Source organism: Trachinotus anak, unplaced genomic scaffold (genome assembly GCF_046630095.1).
Source record: "Trachinotus anak isolate AG129_WGS33_773 ecotype Australia unplaced genomic scaffold, CSIRO_AGI_Tana_v1 ptg000013l, whole genome shotgun sequence".
Classification (NCBI taxonomy): domain Eukaryota; kingdom Metazoa; phylum Chordata; class Actinopteri; order Carangiformes; family Carangidae; genus Trachinotus; species Trachinotus anak.
In genome coordinates, this window is record NW_027273864.1 from 17,157,197 (window position 1) to 17,181,518 (window position 24,322).

Here is a 24,322-nt window from a genome sequence, read left to right on the forward strand (position 1 = left end):
CATGTAAACTGCATGACTCATTGGTGACGATGTAGGTTGTCGGTATGTGCACCACTCTGGGTGTATCCTTACTGACTTTGGTGTTCTCTGACTTTTCCTCTAGTGCCACCATGCAGTTCACATTTTTGCTTTTAATTGAAATGTCTCAGCAGTGAATTGAAGGAGGATGGATCCTAAGTGATCTCTTTTCATCTAGTGCCATCATCAGAAATATTTTTTCCAATACTTTGGTTTAATTACCTGCAAATCTAACATTTCTATTACCCTCAGTTGTATGAGTACTATTGAGCAAATGTCAATAATTTATTGTGTTCACTGACTAAGATGTAAATGTTATACTTGCGAGCATTGACATTGTGAGGATGCTGCAGACGTTAGCTCAAACCAACTGTTGTGCCTATAAGCACAGCCTTACAGAGCCACACGCACGGATGTATAATCCTATGATAAAGACCCACTGATAGCAGTACAATGCAAAGTTCTTCCCATTTTTTTATGGAAAGCGAGTGATTTCCTTTGAAAGGCATTCCAGGTGATGTGGAAGTGACGAAGGACATGAAAAAAGCCAGGAGCTAAATAATGTACCTTTTTGCAACTTAAAGCAAAATTTGCCTTGATGTTTTGGGATTCCACCTCCGTTGCTTGCTAGCAAGTGAGCTACCCGCTAGCTTTACATGTCCACTGTATGTCATGAACAGTTAAAAGTGTGGCACTGGGCCTTCACCATTAGTATTGTTTCTGATTTACCATTTTTGTTTTACTAAAGTTACTCTGAATAAACTGTAAAGGATTTTGAAGTTTAATTTTTTCATTTGAATTACATTTAATATGTACAAAGCTAAGATGTGTTTAGCTTAGCTTTGTAGCTAGAAACAAGGGGGAAAGACTAGCCTGGATACATAAAAATGTCAAAGATACACCTACAAAGCTCACTCACTGACTCTGGAACTAGTTAGTTTAATTGGTACATAAATAAAAACATGAAATTGACAATATGACATTTTACAGGGAGTTGGAACAACACAGTTGTTGATGAACAACAACATACAGTACATTCTCCTGTCCAGTGTCTCATTGTATGGTATAGATATGCTTATAAGCTAATTGTTTTTAATTGTAAGTGCCAAAAACTGCAATTTTTTGAGTGGCTGATTGAGGCTGGCTCCAAAAGTGAGTCAGTCCCCACAGACTCCCATGTTAAAATGCTTAACTTTACAGCAGAAACAAACCTGTTAACAGCCTGGTACAAAAATGTTTATACAACCCATCCTTTTAAATTTTATTAAGGTTTAAAGTTCTGCATAATTAAGGGCGTGCTGCTTTGAGTGACGGGTGAGTGAGTGTTTGCTTGCCACAAAAGGATATGCACTTAAGTCTTGGCTCCACACACATCCCACCTCTTTGCCCATTTTTCGAATAGCTGGGCGTTCAGTGGAGTCAGGCACTGGCAAGATGGCGATGGTGGAGCTGCCCACTTTGAACTTCAAAATCACTCCTCAGAAACCTTTGGGTGACATCACGGAAGCTACGTCCATATTTATTTACAGTCTATGCGTCTGCCTAGGTTCTGTTGTGAATTTTCTTTTGCCTGGCTCTTGCTGTTGTTGCCTTTCATTAACATCTCACGTCATGCAGACACTGCCACTCCAACTTGCCCTGCAATTACCTTCTGCCACCTGCGTCACCTCCTCCTGCACACTTGTTTCTCATTGGCTCAGCCCTGCTCCCATGGTGATTCTGACCTTTGCCTGCCAGCTCTTCGCCTGATTTGTATGCTTTCTGACTGTCTTCCTATTTGTGACCTTACCTGACCTAATTAAAGAGCTTTTGACTTACTTGCCTGTCCCATTAAAGGCACAGTGGTATTAAACCTGGGACCCCCACTATGACAAGACTTTTGTATATTTCACATGACTTATTGGTCATCAAGAAATAGAGAAATGAAAGTGAAACTGTCATTTTTACATATCTGTTCATGTAAGCGAAAATTCTTTTGAGACTAGAATTTAAAGTTATAAAATGTAACTTTTCCATATCAAAATGTCTAAAAATGAGCAGACCTATGTTATATATATTTTTTGAGTTATGTACTTACATTATCCCAAATGTTTCCAGCAATTCTCATACCAGAGAAATAGTGATTCTAATCATGGTAATGGTCAGTTTCAATGATGTCCTATCCCCTACGCGTATGCGTCAGTGTTGTGGTTCCCCTGAATGTTTTTCTATAAAGACTGAAAAAAAAAAGCATTGTGGGTGCTTTCCAGAAGCTCAAAATTGACTTTTATCCTGTGTTAAGCCACATTTTAAGATACACGTTTTGCACCTTGGTAATTTTCAACAATATATTTTAACCAGATGAAGGATTTCAGTCATTGGACGTCTGGATCTTAAGTTATCAGAGAAAACAGCAAAGCAACGGGAAGCTCAGGTCCCATCTGCTCATGGATGTCCATGTATCCGCTCCAAGACGCGCCATGTCCACCGAAGAGCATCGTGAACCACTGATTTTTAAAGTGAAACTGCTTTATTCATTGTTTCTTTTATTCCCCTGGTCTGTTTTTTTGTGGAGAGGAGAACACCTCTGCTGATCAGCTGCTGCATTGATGAATCACCTGGGTTTTTATGGAAAGGAGAACACCTGTGGTTGGCTCCTGGTAAAATATAGTGATGTTATGTCAGACGTCAAGGCTTCAAAGTATCAAGTAACAGCCAAGCTTTTACAGTGCAGTATCTGTGTGTGCATCATTTTAGAAGTATGACATAACTGATGACATACTTGACTGTTTCTCTCCTGTACATCTCCCTGAGCTCACTTCAACAGTTTCATCATCTAAACCATCGACTTGTCTTCTAGACCCCGTTCCAACAAGGTTGTTCAAAGAAGTTTTTCCTTTAATCGACAACTCTATATTAAGTCTGATTAACTTATCTTTATCAACTGGTTATGTACCGCAGGCTTTTAAAGTTGCAGTAATTAAACCTCTACTTAAAAAGCCTACTCTTGATCCTGATGTTTTAGCCAATTATAGACCTATATCCAAACTCCCCTTTATTTCCAAAATCCTTGAGAAGGTTGTTGCAAACCAGTTATGTGATTATTTGCACAGGAATGGTTTGTTTGAAGATTTTCAGTCAGGTTTTAGAGTCCATCATAGCACAGAAACAGCTCTGGTTAAGGTTACCAATGATCTCCTCATAGCTTCAGACAATGGACTTGTCTCTGTACTTGTCCTGCTAGATCTTAGTGCCGCATTTGACACCATTGATCATAAGATTTTATTACAGAGACTAGAACATATGGTCGGCATCAAAGGAACCACACTAAGCTGGTTTAAGTCATATCTGTCAGATAGACTCCAGTTTGTTCATGTTAATAATGACTCCTCTATCATCACAGAAGTTAGTCATGGAGTTCCACAAGGTTCTGTGCTAGGACCAATGCTCTTCAGTCTATATATGCTCCCTCTGGGAAACATTATTAGGAGGCGCCAGATGAATTTCCATTGTTACGCAGATGACACCCAGCTGTACTTATCCATGAAGCCAGGTGAGACTAACCAGATAGCCAAGCTTCAGGTGTGTCTTAAGGACATAAAAACCTGGATGACCACTAATGTCTTACTCTTAAATTCAGACAAAACTGAAGTTATTGTAATTGGCCCAAAACACCTCAGAGATACACTATGTGATAATATACTGACTCTGGATGACATCACCTTGGCCTCCAGTGCTACAGTCAGGAACCTTGGTGGCATTTTTGACCAGGACTTGTCCTTTACTTCACATATAAAGCAAGTCTCTAGGACAGTCTTCTTCCACCTGCGCAATATTGCTAAAATCAGACCCATTCTATGTCTAAAGGATGCTGAAAAGCTAGTTCATGCATTTGTTACCTCAAGACTGGACTACTGTAACTCTTTATTGTCAGGATGTCCCAAAAATTCAGTAAAAAGCCTCCAACTGATCCAGAATGCGGCAGCACGAGTACTGACAGGAACTAGGAAACGGGATCACATCTCTCCTGTGTTAGCCTCTCTGCATTGGCTCCCTGTAAACTCTAGAATCGAATTTAAAATCCTCCTCCTCACCTACAAAGCCATTCATGGTCAGGCACCATCGTACCTTGGAGAGCTTATAGTTCCCTATTTTCCCAATAGGACACTTCGCTCTCTAAATGCAGGTCAACTTGTGGTTCCCAGAGTTTGTAAGAGTAGAATGGGGGGGAGAGCCTTCAGCTATCAGGCTCCTCTCCTGTGGAACCAGCTCCCAGTGTGGGTTCGGGAGGCAGACACCCTCTCTACCTTTAAGATCAGGCTTAAAACAGTCTTGTTTAGTAAAGCTTATAGTTAGGGCTGGCTCGGGTATGTCCTGACCCATCCCTTAGTTATGCTGCAATAGAGCTAGACTGCTGGGGGATTCCCATGATTCACTGGGCGCTCTCTCTCTATTTCTGTCTCTCTCCCCCTCTCTCTCTCGATAACTTCATGCCATTAACTTTGTATTTTTTCCCTCCCGTAGTTTGTGCTTCTCCTCTCTCTCCCTCTCTCTGTCCTCATTCTGCAGGTATCTCTGCCCCGGGAGCGGCAGGACCCAGATCCACCACTACTCATCTTTACTATTAACCACTGTTACCTGTCATTATTATTGATAACACCATTACCGACACAGCTGTTCCTGGTCTCTCTCTCTCTCTCTTCTCTCCCCTCTCCTCCCCCTCCCCCTCTTTCTATCTTCTCCTAAACCCAACCGGTCGAGGCAGACGGCCGCCCACCCCGAGCCCGGTTCTGTTGGAGGTTTCTTCCTGTTAAAAGGGAGTTTTTCCTCCCCCCTGTCGCCAAGCGCTTGCTCTTTGTGGGAACTGTTGGGTTTATTCTGTAACAAAGTAAGGTCTTGACCTTACCCTGTAAAGTGCCTTGAGATAATGTATATTATGATTTGGCGCTATACAAATAAAATTGAATTGAATTGAATTGAATGTGAAGTCTCGCTTCTCGCCTTGACCATGTGAACATTTTTATCAATGGTTTAAGTTTATTTAACTAGCTATATTTTTTTCCAAAACATATTTTGATTGCTTTTACAATAATTATCATAAAGTTATGCGCAGAATAAAGATACAGTTATGGCTTCCCTTATACTGATACTTTGTGATATACAAATGTTTGTGAATGAATTTTAAATTCTGGCCAGTGGATGTTGCTCTGTTAACATGAAACTCAAACCACTTTACTGGTTCAGTGCTTCATTAAGCTTTACCCACCATCTCGAGTGAAAACCTCCTGAACGCCTGGTTCATAAGTTCGCAGTTAGTTAGATTAGCATACCCGATGTCCTGTGTCCACTGTACAGCACTGAAACTGCTTTCAGTGCTTTTAACGGTTATAATCACCAGGTGTGTTTATTTTGAAGAGGAGGAGACCTCTGTAGATAATTCAGCTCCAGGTAAAACCTCCCGAAAGACTGACACTTTTGTTATTGTTTTGATTAAGAGAGACACACAGCAGAAATTACATGCTGCGTGTTTAGCCATTTAGATTTTATTAAAGTAATTTCTCAAAATAATGACTGTTTGAAATGGAGTGAAAGTCTCATCCAGCGCATGAGCAAACACAGTCTTCTGTCTTCCTGTCTCCCTATCTTTGCTTGGTTCTGTTTGACCCATTTAGACTTTGCACTGGGATGACATCTTAAACACCCACACAAAGAAAATAGCTTTTCAACAGTCTGGAAGAATTTTACACACCCCCATAGTTTAAAAATGCATAATAGAAAGAGTAATAATAGAGTAATAACTGATCCTTTTTGGAGTTTGTTGTGATCTGCTAACACATGTAGAGTCTCTGTAAATGTGCCTTTCTTAATACACAATAATGGCCATTAAACTGGCATCAAAGCTGCTAGAAACTAATAAAGACTATATACTCAGCTGTCATTATAAAACAAATGCTGTCTTAGTCAACAGTCCTGAAATAAATCCTCCCTTCATGATGGTTACAATGTTAAGATTTTATTGAAATTGTTTTTAGAGAGGTGTTGATTCAACTGTATGGTCATTTGGAAGGATGTCAGAGCACTGAACTGAAGATGAACAGACACAATGATTATGATTATAACTATACATAATAAAAATAAGAAACCTGAAAAAGCGAAGAAACATGTTAAAAACTGCAAGGTCTTGTAGTCAATCAGAGTAGGGTAAACAATTTCTTACAGCCACAAAATCATTTTTACTGATACAAAGGCACAGCTGTTGACCCAAGATGATCTGTTCTCTCCCTCCCTCTGTGTCAGTCTCTGTCCCACACAGGCATCCTGAGGTCCAGCATTCACAGTCCTCCATCACAACAATATGTTACATTCAACAGAGATCATCTGAACACACATTGTATGAAATAGCACAAATATATGCAGGCTTTCTCCCCACTGCACAGTATGACGAGATATGTCTCCCAATAAAATAGCTCTGAATATGTCCATAGAATAGCATTGCTAATATAGTTTCCCCCATCTGACATTCAGGTGGAGGCACACAAAGGCCGAAACATGACATGACTGATAATGTCAGGGGAAATAATTCCTGTGCACTCAATCACCATCAAAACTGTGGTATTTTACTTGTCATCTTGTCTCCCACCTGGAGACAGCTAGCTCATTGCAGTAGCCTCTTCCTCTGCCACCAGACCTCTGTAGCTAAGTATGTGGCTGGCTGTGGTGTTCAGCCTCCAAAAGTTCCACTCTTTTAAAACTATTTTCACTGTCAAGAATTAACTTTAATGCTCAATTGTACGACCTACTGTGGCAATGCTGTCTACAACCATCATCATACAAACCTGAATTTGAATTTGTGTAGTGTATAGTTGCTCCTACATGCATTTGATGCAAGTTTAGTTTTTGTTTGTTTTCAGTGTAAAGTCACATATGTAAGCCAAAAAGGGTCAGTAATTTGAAAAACCGTATTGCTGTAAGATCCAATTGCCTACCAATCAAATTGAGAATCGTTCTTATGTATACTTACAATTTGTCATCCTCCGAAGCAGCTTGATGTCCTTGTGGGTGTCCTTCTGATTTTGTTTCAGCTTTCTCCATTTCAAAAAGCTTTCAGGTTTGTGCTGGTGTCTCTCTGTGCATCTCTGAAAAAGGAGCTTGCAAAGAGCATGTAGAGCATCGTAAGATGTTGGACAAATCATTATACTGGCTGTTAATGAATTATCTTTGGCAACCTCTTTCGAAGTGGGCCTGTGCAGGGGTACTCAAGTTCAAAGCAACACAGCTGTCTCCTTAGTTAACAAGGCATGTCGAAACTTTCTCACTTACACATATTTTAAATTTTAAATGTTACTTTATGCTTTTTTAAAATTAATTTATATACTTAAAGAACATTTTAATTGAAATACTGTATTTCAGAGGCATTGCATATTTAGTAAATAGTGTGGGTCTGGCTAATATAGACTGAAAAGATATTAATGCTTCACACATTGTATGTATAGCTTATTGTACTATCACTTACATTTTCACCATTATAAGAATAATTTATACCCAAAAGTATGTCATGTAAATGCTTTGTTGTAGCCACAAAATTTAAGGTCTTCTAACCTTAAGTTAAGCTCTATGCTGTTTCAGCTACTAGGAAAAATTGAAAATTAATATGTCACAACGTAAAAGAAATGACACGGAGCCTTAAATACGATATATAGTGGTTAACTGTTAACTAACTCCAGTCTAGGCAGCCTAGGTAATGTATTAAAACTAACACTGAGTTAGACAATTACATACAGTATATAGTATGACATTCAAAAGATAATATACACTGAATTTTTGTATATCAGTGACTGAAGACTGGAAACTGAAGACAAACAGGAATTACATTGAAAGGGTAAAAAAGAGGCTACTCACTACAACATGTTTGTTCAAATGTTTAAGATGACTTACTGTATGTGGATGTTCTCCTGACATACAGCTTCTTGTGGGCTTGTGAATAATGACCGTCCTCTCTAACGGGCAGATGCAGAACTAGTGTGATTGTGTAATGTTAGTGTGTCGTCTTTCTTTTATGGAGGAAGTTTGGGTGGATGGCTGGGGTTTAGATGTCTGACATCAGAAACTGTGGTTCACATCCCATCACCTCTGTCAACCTTTATCACTGTGTTTTCCTTTGTACTCAAAAAAGTGCTGGGTGGGGTGCCTCAGTGCTCACCATTAAGGCTTAGTCCTAACTGCAGCAGCCTGGGGTCCAAATCTGACCCGCGGCCCCTTGCCGCATGTCATCCCCTCTCTCTCCCCTCAACTTTTCTGTCTCTCTCACTGTACCTATAAATAATAAAAAAAAATAAATTCAAAAAGTGATGGGTTGTTTCTGTAACCACATTATTGGGTTGATTCTGCTCATTCATAATTCTAGGTCATTTGCGGTACTATGAACACACTGTTGGGTTGCTCATGCTGGGTCAGTGGTCAATGGGCAATGGCTTCGTTAACCGGTGACCACCTGGTTTGGTTACTTTGCGCCAACTGGTCTTTGATTCATTTTTCCGCTCAGCCATTGTTGAACTGTTTGGATCCATCTTTTTTTTTTTTTTTTTTAAGTTTTTTTTTGGCCTTTTTAGTGCCTTTATTGGATAGGTCAGTGAGAGAGTGACAGGAACGTCAGGGAGAGAGAGCAGGGATGACATGCAGCAAAGGGCCACTGCCTTAATGGTACGCGCTCTACCAGGTGAGCCACCGAGGCGCCCCCTGCTTGGATCCATCTTGAGTTCAGGTATTCACAAGACAGATGGAAGGCAGGATTTTATGGTTGGTTAATACTAAATGACTGTATCATCAGCTGCTTATTCTGGCCATCAATAATTTCATATTATGAAATAAATAATAATATCCAGTTAAAATGTAATAATTTAATAACATTAGCTGCAATCATTTTCCACCATAAATGTAATGTGTACAAGAAATTAAAAAAGAATTAAAAACATTTGGTGAACAATCTAATATTATTATAAAATAATAATAATACAAATACAAAGTTAAAGCAGCTGTGAAGTTCGCCATTAAACACTGTATTTCCTGTTAAAATGAAAACTAACATTACCTGTTAAGTTTGACGTTCCACAACTAATATCAAGAGAGAACGTGAAAGTGACAGCAATATTCTGACCATCATAAGTTTAATATTGATATGAAATGAAACTATCTAGCTAAACTATAATGATTAATTAACTGCTAACTTAAAAAAAAAAACATGTTGATGAAATTAGCTAGTATATTGGTTGTCAGTGTTTTAATGAGAGGACAAGTAGAAAAACTCCAGGTTATATTGTCTACTAAGTTTGGCCATACAACATACATTTCATATTAAGATGCGACCTTTTCAGTAACTTTAGCTTCTATTTTGGCCTTCAACAATTTCATGTCAAGGGAAAAGAAAAAGTGACAGTAACATTAACTGCTAATTCTTGCCATATATCATATCAATATTAATCAATATCAGGATACCAATATCATATTTAATATTTATGAATGAAATAAAACAGTGTAATTACTTTACCTGCCAGTACTGCCAAATTGACACTAAGGTAAAATTAATAAAACGAAAGCATAATGAATCTAGCTGCTAACTTTGGCCACCACAAATCTAATGTTTGAATAAAAATAAATGTCATTAACATTAGCTGTTAAACAGGCCATTGATCATAAAATCTAGATCAAATATAATATTTTCAATAACATTAGTGGCTAGCTTTTGCCACCAAATATCCAGTGTTTGGATAAAATAAAACATCTTGTGAACATTAGGTGATAATTTGAACATGAAGGTTCTAATGACAAGATAAGATGAAAAACTCCAGGTTAAATAAGCTGCTACGTTTGTCGATTAAACATACATTTCCTATTAAAACGAAACACCTTTTTTCTTGACAAAATGAAAAGAAAAATGAACATGTTTAGTTGCTATCTTTGGGTGTCACAAAGTTAAAGTGAAGGTAAAGCCAAAGTCATTAGGCAAACTGCAACCAGATGGAGCATTATCGCCACCTACTGTTGTATTTTTGAGTCCTTTCTATTATTGTTGCCAGTCCAATGTCATTGTGACAGACCTCTCTAGGCAGGCCTCTCCCTGCCTCTGTCCAACCTTGAGATGGGTTGTGACAATCATTTAGGAAAATAAAGGTATGTGTCAAAATACTATCCCTAAGATTTTTGGGGAAACTATTAAGATATGTGCATTTGATTCATCTTGTTCTGGGTCCTTAATGTGTTCCTCATTTCCATATTTTGGGCAGACAAAAACACATGTTCCACAGTCTCTTTTTGATTGCAGATGTCCCTGTTTCCATTTGAATGTTTTCCAAAGATGGATTAAATTTGGTGTGATTTAATCTTATCCTACTACCCAAGCTTTGCTCTCTTCAAAATCCCCCAATGTCTTTTCCACTCCAACCTGTTGCTGGATCTGGCGCAGATGTCTTCCTTTCAAATCTTCATCCAATAATTTTTCCCACTGCATCTTATTTTGAGCCAAATACACGGTTTTGTTTCTATTTTACTTATTGGTATCTCTATTTGCTTGCTTCTAATCCACTTTTGGCTAGTCGACCCACTTTTTTATTCCCTTTAAGTCCTATAGTCCTATATGAGCTGGTTTCCACAAAAAATTATATTCCTAACCTAAAAATTCTGTATAATAACTGCAATATTTCATAAGAATGTCTTACCTACATTTTGAATAAGTATGTTTTAAACTGTTCAGCCCAACTAAGAATTGCACAATGACTTGCAGGTAAGAGCACCAACAAACTGATAAAAATGTCATACCACATATTGGTGTAGATGGTAATTCAAGTGATGTTGACATGTTAATGCCTGTGATTATATTGTTTTTGTCCTGCAGAAACAGAATGTACAATAAACTATTTTGTGTGTGCAGATAGTAGATATGATCCGGCATCATTTTACAAAAACAATGTTTTATTATTTCATAATTGTACAGCTGAAAATAAATGAATGATATGGCTGACATCACCAAGATAGTGGTGATGGTACTCGAAGCAACAAAGCTATGTTTTTTGCTTGCTTTGCTTAGGCTACATAAAAAAATATGTTTGAAATATGTAGTGCTTGTGTGGTGATTCAAATGTATGTAAATCAGAGAATATTTCCTCTGGTTAAGTCTACATGGTAAATACTGAACTTTTTTCTAGTGTTCTTTGTTTTCCTCACCACAAAGCTTAATATCACTTGTAGCTCTTATCCTCCATTGCTCATGATAATATTTTGAAAATGAACAGACTGTACTGAACTGATAAGCACTGAATTTTATTGGGGGATGGGTCATGGGCCAGGGAAGAACCACTCAATTTTGGGCCATTTACTATGACACGGATTGACTACTGAGGAGGCACAGGAGGGGGCTGCTATAGGGTGAGAGAGTGAGTGAGAGAGCAAGAGGGAGAGAGATCATTACCACTGTGTTGTGGTGATGAGGCCAGTGAAGCAGGCTGTGTGGCCTACTGTGGTTCAGTGTGGCCTTAAGCTCCCTCGCATCAGCCTCCCCTGCGTTTGGTTTGGTCCTGTGCAGCAACAGACAGAGTGACTTCAGGACCACAACTGAGGGTGAGTCCAGTTTTACAGTTTTAAGAAATATGCAGTTTGTTTGGCAGAATAATATTGTATTGCTTTGTTTTCTGCTGTTGTTTCATCAGAAATTCTAATACGCTAGTTAAAGTTGTCAAAGTCTGATTAGCTCAGATGACATGATACAACACTGGGAGAAAAACCACTAAAATCTAAATGTCTGTTGTATTTCCTGCTGTCCCGTCTGAATTCTGGTCTAACACTCGCAAGAAACTTACAGAAGAAAATGACAAAAGAGTTTTATATGCTACTTGTTCTATTTCATGTATTGTTCTACAAGTTATCATAATTAATTTATTGTCTGTTTACTACTTGATTCTTGTAAAGTGTGACAAGTTGTAGCCTATGTGATGGTGTCCCTAGATGGGTTTTGGTGGGCCAGTCCAAGTCAAAAGTCCCAGGCTGATTTTTATTCCTACTACTCTGGTTTTTGTTCTTTGACATTGGCCTTGGTGGAGCTCTGTGCTCTCCTGAGCATGGTTTATCATTTTTTATGTTATTGTAGTGATGATAGTGGAGTACATGCATTGAATTCCTTAGGTATGGTAATGCAGTGTTCTAAGCAGACTGGAGAATATTTGTTACAACCAATGGACTAGTGAGCATCTCTGGTGTTTACACAGTCATATCCTGAATATGATCCAAATAGGATGGCTTATTATGAGGACGCTACTGTTCACAGTGAGTAAACATAGCAGCCTACTCATTGTTTTCAGACAGTTTGATGAACTCAGAATGGTCACATTGTCACTTAAATGTGTTAGAATGAAAAATAATGCTTTAAGACCAGGAAAACAAAATGATGCTACACCATGTTATTAGAAAAACCCAAACTCCAAAGTACACAGTTCAGCAGCATAATTTACATTTGTTAAACTTATAGTCATATATGATCTGTTACATTATGTTCAATAAAAAAAAGGTGTCAAAACATTTATAGTTAAAAAAATAAGCATTTATTGCAATTGACCTGAAGAGTTAATTGGAATAAAACCTGTTTGTGCCTTTTATTATCTATTATTATCTATTATCTAAAAACATCTTTTAAGTCTTTTATCTTAAAGTTACATTTCTTTAAGTAACTACTAAGCTCATTCAAAACATCTCAATCTGAAATTGTATTTCTATTTTACTCATATTTATTCTTATGTAGCCTATAATTATGTAAATACATCACAAGACCTATTGGCATCAAATAAAAATGACTCCTGTCTGTCTTTAATTTTCTTGGAGAACGATGAGACTGTGAAAGGTGAGAAACTGTGTCCTGTGATCAGATGTTTTTATCCCTCTTGTTATGTAATGTGATATGGAAGAGATGAAAAAACAGTTAAAGATATCAGTTCAAAATCTGTTTAAGTTCTAGCTTTAAACACAAGTTTCTGAAATTACTTATAAGCATGGTGGGTAACATAAGGCAACATTGCTGCTCAACACAGCTTTCTAGCAATTGAGCTCAAAAAGAAAACAGATTGAGGCATGAAAAAAAAATAACTGCAGCACTGATGGAGTTTTTTTTTATATGACTCAGCTTCTTCAAATGTTTTTTTGCAGAATAACAAGAGGGAAAAGAAGCTTACATGAAAGCCTGTAGCCCCACGATAAAGGAGACCCCCCTCTAAAGTGGTTATCTGCTTTATCTTGGCAAACAGACAAAACAGACATTGGGCTCTATTTTAACAGTGCAAATCGTACGCTCTAAAGCGCATGGCGCAAGTGCATTTAGGGCGTGTCCATATACACTTTTGCTACTTAAACGGCGGAAAAATGGTCGCAGCACCAGACACATGGTTCAAAAGAGTTGTATTTTTTTTTTTTAATTTTTTTTTTACTTAATCAAGAGTTTGTTTTGGTGTAACATACAATAAACCAATCAAAGTGCCATCTCCCATTCTCTTTAAAAGCCAGGCGCGCTTGCATCTTGGCTTCCTATTCTAGTGGTGCTTCAAAAGGAATTAGATTCTGTTTGTGGTGCATTGATTATTATTGTGACTGGGGCAGTGAGTCTGGTCCGCTCTGTGCATCCCAAGGGGCAAGGAAGGGCTGAGCCAATCAGTGCGCTACGCATAGCTGTTCAAAGAAGCAAAGGCACAAATAACAAGTTACACATCTGTTGTGGTGTTTTATGAGAAGTGTAAATAAATGTTGGTTCATTAATAGACGGTGGTGGGACAAATTTAGTCTAAGCAGTGAATTATAAAAATTGTGGTGGATTTAACTAGGAATAAGAAAGAAGGCCTCTCTGCAGAGCCACATTTATGTCCAAGGGACATCCATGACGCACTGCAATGTTACAACACAGAATACGCCACAAAGAATGCTCCGATTTTCTGAGGGTTATATTGTAATGTTCCACCTTATCCTAGCACCTGAAGCACATTTTCAGCACATTCTGCTTGTACCTAGCAGGCAGAGGGTACGCGCCGGTCATAATGCGCCCCAGCTTTCCGCTGCATCAAGACAGCGGTGCGCCTGACCACACCTAATTTTACGACCAAAACTCAACGCGACCAAGTGTATTTGCTATTAACCCACAGGCACTGGGTCGTTTGCCTTGGCATTGCTTTGCCCCTTGTGTAAGGAAATACCAATTGACAGCAAACCGTGTGTGTGTGTGTGTGTGTGTGTGTGTGTCGCATGTGTGCCTGTGTGAGTGCCCTCCTTGGTTTCTACTGGTTCTAAAGAAAAGACTGGTTGTGTTAGTTTCAGTGGCCACTCCTCACAGAAACCTATTAAGGTCATTCTTTAGCGTATTCTTGGAGAGGAGCTGGTGGTGTCATTTAGAAAACAGTTTTCAGAAGAGGAAGCACCTCAACAGCTCAAGGTAAAGTGTGCATCTTTATTTGCCTTCTAATTTTATATTATGTTTTTTTCTTTGAATTGGTTATTTATAGGCCTACAGTTAAATCTTTTTTTCTTCACTGCATCTATACGCAGAAATTTGAAATTTAAGAAATGGTTTGGCTTATGCAAGGGCATATCAAGCTATAAATGAATGGGGAGAGCTCAGAAATTAGTTAACTTTGTAAAGAAAATCTACCTCTTACTTCAGCCATGCTCCAATTTATTTACTCAGTTTAAGATTCTGCAATTAAAAAATGAGTCCCCAGGCCAAGCAAGGCTGAGATCACCACACTGTAGTCAGAATTCTGCACTGACTTTGAACTGCTAAACAGGTCAACACTGTAGATTAAAATAGCCAAACTTGTGTCAACTCCTTGTAAAAAATACCAAGCCTTAAAAAAAGCAAAACATAAAACTGGGTGGGGATAGAATCACTTGTTAAAAAAAAGGTCTTAATGTGCTCAGATCATGTTTTTTTTTACATTATTAGCCAAGCCAGGGGCTCCAAAATTATTTTTTTTACAGACCTTCATGGTCTCCACCCAGTGAAACCTGATCACTTTAGTGATTCCCAGACTTTTCCTGTAGCACCACAATGAGGTTGACTTTTGGCATTTTTAGTGAAATGTTTCATGTTTTTGAAGAGTTTGAATTTGTCTGGTATTTTGGTTTATCACTTTGGTTTACTTACTGGTACTTTGGTTTATGACTAAATACCTAAAAAGTTACTGACATACAGCTTCAGCTGTAGGCTACTTTGGTGCTAACCAGCAAATGATAGCATCCTAACATGTTAAACTAAGATGGTGAACATGGTAAACATTATGCCGGCTAAACAACAGCAGCCTTGCATTCTCTTTGTGCGCATGTTAGCATGGAGACTGCTAGCTGCTGGCATAGCTGTATACTCTACAGTTTCATAATGTTTTCATATCTGATTTTGAAGATGGTAAATGTGGTTTATATCTTTGGCCCTGTTCAGTTGTAGTATCTAGTCTATCCAATGTGGTATGCCATTCGGGAAATAGTGCAGAGTGAAACCTGAGAAACCAACATGTAGCCTATCCCTGTGTACACTAGGCTGCTTAATAATGCCTAACAACAGCTTCATGTACTCTCCTGTATTACACACTTACATAAATACACTGTTTTAATTCTTACTAAAGGTTAAAATGGACCAAAACCAAAACTCACAGGGGAAATTGAATCTGATGAACCTCGGGACCAGACCAGGACAAACTCAACCCAAACCTCAGGAGAGGGGCCAATGGGCCAATAAGGTGGAGTTCATCCTGGCAGTGGCTGGACACATTGTTGGTCTAGGAAACGTCTGGAGGTTCCCGTACCTTTGTTACAAGAACGGAGGAGGTATAGCTTTGCTTTTGCGGCCAGGTGTAGCCTACATCATGTACACAAGACTGTATTGTAGGTTGCCTTGCCAGGGATTAAGATTATGTTCAGATAATAGTTAGCTTGTTGGACTACATTTTGCAAATGCCAACAGTGAAAAAAAAACTTGAACTCTGTCAGTATTGTTATAAAGTGATTCTGCTCTCTTGATGTTAAGATAATTACAACTCTTTGGCTTCTGTATAACCCCAAACGACAAGCTCATAACTATTAATTAACAGATCTTTCCTTCCTAACTGCATTCATTTTTACGAATCATTATTTGTGTACACAAAGATTATAACAACATATTTCATTTTTATTTTAAAGGGGCTTTCTTCATTCCCTATGTTTTGTTCTTGTTCACGTGTGGCATCCCACTCTTCTTCCTGGAAACGTCTTTGGGCCAATTCACCAGTCAGGGCGGAATAACATGTTGGAGAAAAATCTGCCCTCTTTTTGAAGGTAAATCTTCACAGTAGCTTGTTTTTATATGCTAAAAATATAGAAAATATTAGAAAATATTAATATCATGTGTTGATAAAGACCACCAAAAACAATAGCTTTTTAGTATTTGCCATTATTCTGTAGGTTAATTGTTGTTTGTTTTCTCAGTTCCCCATTGTTCAGAAAAAGTTACACAGATTCATTTGATTAATTAATCTAGTTTAATCTAGTTGATAGGTCCACTATCTGTTAGATTCTCTGTCATTTATCATTATCAGATGTCTACATTTTTACAGTTTGAGTTTGACATCACCATCTCTCAACAGGTTTAGGTTATGGAAGCCAAGTGGTTGTTTTGTACACTGGGGTGTATTACATCATCATACTGGCCTGGACATTTCTCTACCTATTTTCATCCTTCAAGCCTGAGCTTCCGTGGGCGAGCTGTCACAACAGCTGGAACACAGGTACAGCGTAACAAGACTTTTTTTCGCCATCTGTGATGTATACACCTGTGTGGTGTGTTTACTCTGCTGATCAGTTGTCACAGCCTGTCTTGTTCTTTCATGTAAGATGGCTGTTTTGAGCACGGTCACAATCAAACATCCCCTCCGCTCCTGTATGGAAATAGCACATCTTCAGTTGTAGAATTTTGGGAGTAAGTAGCATGAATTAATTATTCATTAATTAATTAACCATCACATAAGGGGTGGTGCCCCCCCCCCCCCCCCTTCGCCTTTTTTACTATGTTCCTTAATTGTACTTCATTACAGGCGGAGAATCTTGGGCTTGTCCAGTGGACTTGAGAAAATTGGAAATATTCGTTGGGACTTGGCCCTTTGTTTACTTCTTGCCTGGGTATTGTGTTACTTCTGTGTCTGGAATGGAGTGAAGTCCACAGGAAAGGTACAGCACAATCATAATGCTAATATATCAAATTTCATGTAAATGCATGAAGTAGGACTGATGTGCTTAATTTGTAAGTCACTTTGGATAAAAGCATCTGCCTAATGAGTAAATGTAAATGTAAATATTTAATCTTAAAAAGTGCCACAAATATTGATGATTGGTTATGTCATAGGTGGTGTACTTCACTGCCACATTTCCATATGTAATGCTGGTGGTGCTGCTTGTCCGTGGGCTTACATTACCAGGGGCCAAAGATGGAATCAGGTTTTACCTCTACCCAGACCCATCCCGCCTCACTGATCCAGAGGTACCGCTATCACAAATTCAATTGTTGCTATCCATTGTCATCCACATTCTACCTTATTTCCTAAAAAATACATTTATGTACTACTATTTTGTTTGTCAAACATGCTTCAGAGGAAATGTAATTGTTGCCTGGATTATGCTCACTCACTATGTTCTTTTAGGGCATGAGGGTTGCACAGATGTAGTTGGGGTGTGGTGATTTTGATAAATCGTACTCACATAAAGACATTCTGTCACCTGCTTTTAAGTAGCTTTTGACCTTTTCAGTCTACAAGCAAGATCACAATATATCTCTAACCTTAACCAATTGCTGTGACTGCTCACATCTTTACAAACCTAAACTGAACTCATCCAAATCCCTCAGGTATGGATGGATGCTGGCAGCCAAATTTTCTACTCCTATGGAGTTTGTACAGGTGTTCTGACATCTCTGGGGAGTTACAACAAGTACAACAATAACTGTTACAGGTTTGCAATATTATATATTCACAGGATTTTTATTCAAACTTCTTAATACCTACTGTGGTTTGGATTGGAGCACAGGATTAATCATTTCTCAAAATCCCACCTACAGAGACTGTGTTTACCTGTGCCTGTTGAACAGTTTCACCAGCTTCGTAGCTGGCTTCGCCATCTTTTCTGTGCTTGGTTTCATGGCAAAGGAGCAAGGTGTGGATATATCACTGGTGGCTGAAACAGGTATGGAATTTTGATAATGCTTAATGGAAACCCAGAGTAATGCTGTTTGAATTATTTAAGAATATGACCATTTTCCTTATGTACCTTTGCAGGTCCAGGTTTGGCATTTATTGCCTATCCTCGAGCTGTGGCTCTAATGCCACTTCCTCAGCTCTGGGCTGTTTCCTTCTTCGTTATGATCATCTTCCTAGGATTAGACAGTGAGGTAGGGCAATACTGTACCTACTGAATTAGCTCTGTTTGGAATGTAATTGTTAGATTCAGACACCATAACACAATTCTTTTGTAATAACAAAAAATAACTTTTGTTACCACAGTTTGTTTATCAAGAGTCGTTGGTCACAACCATCTCCGACATGTATCCCTCATTCTTTCAAAGCAACTGTCGCCGTAAACTCCTCCTTCTTGCTATTAGTGCTGCAAGTTTCCTCGTTGGCCTTCTGATGGTTACAGAGGTGAGTGGATTGTGATAATGATTTCTTTAATCTGTTAAGGCTTTATTTGTAATATATATCAGTGTAATCAATTCAGATTGATATGATTTACATGTGAACCACACAGTTATAAGTGAAGTCATGAAAGTGAGGGACAGATGAACTAAAGGAAAACATTTAATTGTACAATAATTTGTATTATTATTACATTTTCTCTCTTTTAAGGGTCATGTTTACAAGAACAATCCATTCTTGTTGTGTCTGTTTATAGTCCATATTTTCAGAATAACTCTTTGGACAAACACAATATGTGGATGATGCAATGACAACCTTGTATTGACATTCATTGATGGATTCAGTTTTTTTTCATTTGCAGGGAGGCCTTTATATTTTCCAGTTGTTTGACCACTATGCCTGCAGTGGGATGACACTCCTACTTTTTGCTGTCCTTCAGTCTCTCTGTATTGGATGGGTCTATGGTAAGAAGCAGGTTTAACTTGGCTTGATAAAACCAACCTGTCTGATGTCTTTTTATAGACTGATGTTGTACAGCCTAGTGGTTTTTAAATCAGTGGTTCCCCAACTGAGGGGTCATGAGACAATTAACATGACAGGATAGCAGAAAAAAAAAACTTTTAACAATTTATGCCATAAAAATACTTATTATATCTTCACATTACTCCAATCTTTTCTTGTGAATTACTATGAAAATAATTCAAATTAAACAGGGAAAAATCACTGGTTTGGTTAACCTTATCATAGACATGTCACGTGTTGGATTGTAGTCTTTTTCTAAAATTGAAACATAAAAATGTGTAAGGGCCTTACAACTGAAATAACTAACGCTACCTGTTTTCTGAAGGTGCAGATCGCCAATATGATAATATAAAGGACATGATTGGATATCGACCATGGCCTTATATGAAATATTGTTGGATGTACTTCACACCAGCTATCTGTACTGTAAGTATTGGAAATGTATACAGGCCTGTCCAGTAACTTTGTTCATGATTTACTAACAAGCAAGTGTATCTGACAGCTGCCAGAGGCTTCTGTCCTGAAGATGTCTCAACCAGATGGAAACCAGTACCATTGATGGGGTACAATATAGCAACTCAAACCTGTTCAGTGTCATTTTGAATGAGGTGTCTAAGGAATCTGTGCAAGAATTTAGTTAAACACTGTTTTTTTTCTCTTGAAGAAATATTAAATTATATGCTGTTCTAAAGAACTCACACATGTGATATTTTGGCAACGAAATCATGAACTGTAGCGCTCACCACCACATTTAATTTAAGCCAAAGGATTTAGTGGTTGGTGGAGCAGCAGTTGCAAACACTGAGGCTATCAGCAATAGTGCAAAGCTTATTAGTCAGCTGACAGCTGGTGCAGGTTTGACTTTAGTCTCATTTTCCACAGCATGTTTTTCTTTAGCTAAATAAAACACACAATAGCAAATTGTTAATTTGCTTTTCTGTATGTAATACAAATTACTAATCTGATCATTTTTATCTTGTTGTCATTCCTTCCATTCTTTTCTCTCTTTTTTTCTCAGTTCACATTGTTCTTCTCAGTGGTCAAATATACCCCACTCAAATTCAACAACACTTATGAATACCCCTGGTGGGGCTATGCCATCGGAGGATTTTTTACTCTCTCATCAACACTCATGGTGCCTCTGTGGATGCTGTACGCTGTGAGTGTCACTCCAGGAACACTGAGACAGGTACGCTCCAATGTTGTTTATGTAACAAACAAAAGTAGGTCAGACATAATGGTTTCAAACTAAAAACCATAATGGTATTAATTAGTTAGTATCTCTAACTGGGTTTTGCAGTCAAGTAATGTAAATTTCTACCAACACCAACAAAGAAACTGTAGTCTATATCGATATTCTATACTGGTCACATCTAACTGACATCTGATCTACCTAAAAAAAATCAGTATTAGCACTAATAACAGTCTTATATATTAGATCTGTTAGATCTGACACATGTTTCCTTACAGGTCAAGGGGCAATATTGAACTAAAATAAAACTAAAATAAACTTTAGGTTTATTTTGACCTCCAACAAAATCAATAATAAAGTTAGTTAAGGTGGAACACTGCTGGAAAATTATGCTATTGCTGCTATTCTAGTGACCCTTTTCTAGCAACACCTCCTCTGTGTAGGAGGTCAGGATTAAGTGCTATATGAAGGCAACTGGATTTGCTTGAGGTTCTTGAAAACCTTTTACCTCTCATACAAAAAGGTGTCTTTAGTCCCAACTGACTGGTGGAGAATCCTGAAGAAGCTGTTGGTATGATAGGTGAAATGTCTTCAAGAACCTCAAGCAAGTCCAATTGCCTTTGTATAGCACTTGGAGATACCATGGCCTGGATGACCGATAATCTTCACTGATACATTGTTCTTAACTGCAGTTGAGAATTATACATACTGTTTATTATATTTTAGGGCTGTCAACCTTAATGCCTTAATCGCGATGAGATTAAGGACTGAGCATAACGCGTTTTTTTTTATTGTGTTAATCGTGTGCTGCCAAAGATTCTCTATTTTACATCGTCACTGGTGCTGTTACCAAAGATTCTAGAGCGCTACGTTCCAAAATCTTTGGCTGCTACTGTTTTGACCCTTTGACACATCCTTACTTGTTGTCAAGCTGCGACAGACACTTCCTACAAAGATTTTACATGGCCGAGAAAGATACTTCATGGCAAGTCATGTCTATGGGATAAAAAGGGGTAAGGTTCCAGTCTGCATAAAGGGCCGTGTCGGGAGACCTAAAATGTTTAAATCCAATGCCTGAATCGTTGTTGGTGAAGATATGATGAGTTGGAAAATAAAAATATAACTTACCCAGAGCTCGTCTATGGATAAATAAATTATCAGACATCTTCATAATTACATGTCAGACATTCTAACGTTAGCTTCTAGTTCAGACAGACTGACGGTTAGAGAAAAGAGAAAGAGAAAACAGTTCTGAAATGCGAAATAATAGAATTTTAATCATGTGATAAAATGTGCATTTAATCATGAGTAACTATTGAAATTCAGCAATTAATTGCAATCAGAAATTTAACTGTTTGATAGGCCTATTATTTTTCTGACCTGACACCTGTATTAGAGGTGAGAGGAAGGTGAGAGAAAACCTGTCTGTTCCTGTTCCTGTCTGCAACAATACAAAAGTTAGTAGTGATTACAAGGAATGCATGAGCTACTGAGCTGTACTGTTTGATTGTACTTGTTCTTGATTTCACTGAGCCTTGATTGAGCCTTGAACTGTGCCCTTTGTCTTTATTATAAGACACTGTGGTTCAGCAGATTTGGTATTTTAATTAATCACAGTCAACATATTGTGTTGACATTAACTGAAATTTCTCTTTCCTTTCCCTCACACAGAGACTGAAAATTCTGTGCACTCCAGCAAAGGACTTACCTACTGCAACATTCAAGAAAACATCAAATCGTGAAGCTTTCCAGACTTTCACAGACTTGTACACACTACGCAAGACAGAAAACCCTGATGATGGAGAAGGAGGTGTTCAGAGAACATCAATTATTTAAACTGCAAGAGAAAAAAAAAGAACTCTGCAAAGAAAATAAATCTGTATCTCTTGTTTAATCCAGCTGGCAGTATATTTCTGACAACAACTTATGTTAAAGAACCTTGGAAATCACACTGTAAAAATAATACCTGCAGGGTGCATTTTATTGATACTGGGTAATAGTGCAAGAAGTCTGGAAGAAGGGGGTTTTCTAGGGAGTTAATCTACAAATAGGTTTCTTTATGTCTGAGGAAAGAAAGAAATGTCTTTCCTTTGATTATAAACGGTATTATATACAGTATCTCTTGTGTATTCTGGTTGGTACTATATAAAACAATATATTTTATAAAAGTTTTACTGGTGAGATTTATATTAATGTTAAAAATGTTGTTATGATTTTATCATTTCAGGTCACAAGCATGAGGTGTTGAAAACCCTGGCTAAAAATATTTATATGTAAACAAGTTTTGGTTTTAAAATTATGATAAACTAAAATTAATTAAACAATTTAAATGCAGTATGTTAAATACATAACTATTACTATGTATTTACTAATAATTACTTTTAATTATTATACTATTATTACTATTAATTTGGGAACAAACAAGAACAAAAAAGACAAAAAAGGCCATTCCGATGTAGCTGTTTAATATAGTTGTTTGTGTTTGCAAAATAGTGATATACTTGAAAATAAATAGGGGAAAAAGGTATTTAAAATGTGCAGTAAGGTTAAGAGATAAAGAAGGTCGAGTTGTTAGGTAAGCAAATGACTTAACAATGCACCTGCAATGCAGTGACTGTCACAGGTATAACAGACCACACCTTTGTGTCTTGAACACCTGAAACCATATGAAAGCTATGCAGGCTGTATTTAACAGATTAAAGGGTAATATAAAGCCACAGTGTTCAGCTGTGTTATATTTCAATTACAGTGTAAGTACAAATTATATGGGCCGTATCTCTGCTACTCTTTATCAACCTGCACCCAGTCCTACAAACCTGATGGCTGTTCCCATGCTGTTCAAGTTTAAACAACTGATGAGCTGGTGGCCTTTGTTGTGAGGATGCCCCGACAATGACCTGCCTGGCTCAGGCAGAACTCTTCAAATATCTTCTTTTAATTTGCTCATCAAAACCAGTAAATGGCTAACTTATAATCTTATTTTAACTTGCTAACACATTTTAACTCATCTTTGTTCTTACTATTTGACTGATTTTTACAGGACAGCTGATGTTCCTTATTGTTTTATGTTTGTTTTTTATTGCAGTGATTGTTGATTTTCTTACATGTAATAAATAAACTTTATCATCACCTTTGTAGAGTGAAGGTGCCACATATAATTAGACTCCTTTATTGTTCATGAAATACTGTTACGAGAGCACATAACAACTGATCGGGGAATGCTGATTTTCTGTTCAGCTGTACTTACCTGTGGGCCGGCTTACTTTGTAGCTAAGCTTCATTTTTCACAATCTTCTTATCCCAAAACTACATTATTATATCCAAGAGTAGCCATGTTTAAAAAACAAGCAAACAAACAAAGAACAACTAGTATTGAACTTGCTATGCCTATTACAAGACACCCCTTTACTTGACATGACTGATGCACTCCATATTTCATAACATCTTTGTATGTAATTTGCCTGAACCCTGTTATTTTTGGCACCAAAATGCACCAAATGTTATTTTTTAAAGAAATCATATCACAATTACTTTATGTGTTTATGATCACTTTCCTGCTTAGTGACAGTACAACTGTACTGTGCTAAGTAATACGTAAAGGTTCTGTTTGACCCCCCTCATACTGGTCATTGTCTATTGCAACTTTTGGCCTCTGGGAGGCGCTGCAGGTCTCTGTTCTAAACGTCCTGATTCAAGAACAGTGTGTTTCCTGCATTAAGGACTCTCAACTCTGCCTCTGGTCGGCACGCAGTGGTTTACACTGTTGCCTCAGAGCAAGAAGGTTCTGTTCCGTGTCTGCGTGGGTTCCCTCTGGATTCTTTAGCTTCCTCCCACAGTCCAAAGACATGCACATTAGGTTAATTGGTGACTCTAAATTGCCACGTAGGTTATAATGTGAGCCTGAATTATTGTTTGTCTCTACATGTCAGTCCTGTAA

The 24,322-nt window shown here is 37.9% G+C and overlaps 1 protein-coding gene across 2 annotated transcripts; it reads left to right on the plus strand.

The window, feature by feature from the left end:
* The first annotated feature begins 13,900 nt into the window (after nt 1–13,900).
* On the plus strand, nt 13,901–23,537 carry LOC139631067 (sodium- and chloride-dependent GABA transporter 2-like). 2 transcript variants are annotated; one of them, XM_071495028.1, is made up of 15 exons: nt 13,901–14,452; nt 15,639–15,840; nt 16,192–16,326; nt 16,635–16,775; nt 16,882–16,966; nt 17,082–17,214; nt 17,390–17,524; nt 17,888–17,991; nt 18,098–18,222; nt 18,315–18,427; nt 18,540–18,677; nt 19,033–19,135; nt 19,519–19,619; nt 20,212–20,382; nt 22,057–23,537. In XM_071495028.1, exons 2-15 carry the CDS (start codon nt 15,645–15,647, stop codon nt 22,219–22,221), a joined length of 1,845 nt encoding a protein of 614 aa, XP_071351129.1. In that variant the 5' UTR covers nt 13,901–14,452; nt 15,639–15,644; the 3' UTR covers nt 22,222–23,537. The 2 variants fall into 2 exon arrangements, with proteins under 2 accessions (XP_071351129.1, XP_071351130.1); XM_071495029.1 differs by lacking the exon at nt 13,901–14,452 and having other exon boundaries at nt 15,447–15,840.
* Nucleotides 23,538–24,322: the final 785 nt, after the last annotated feature.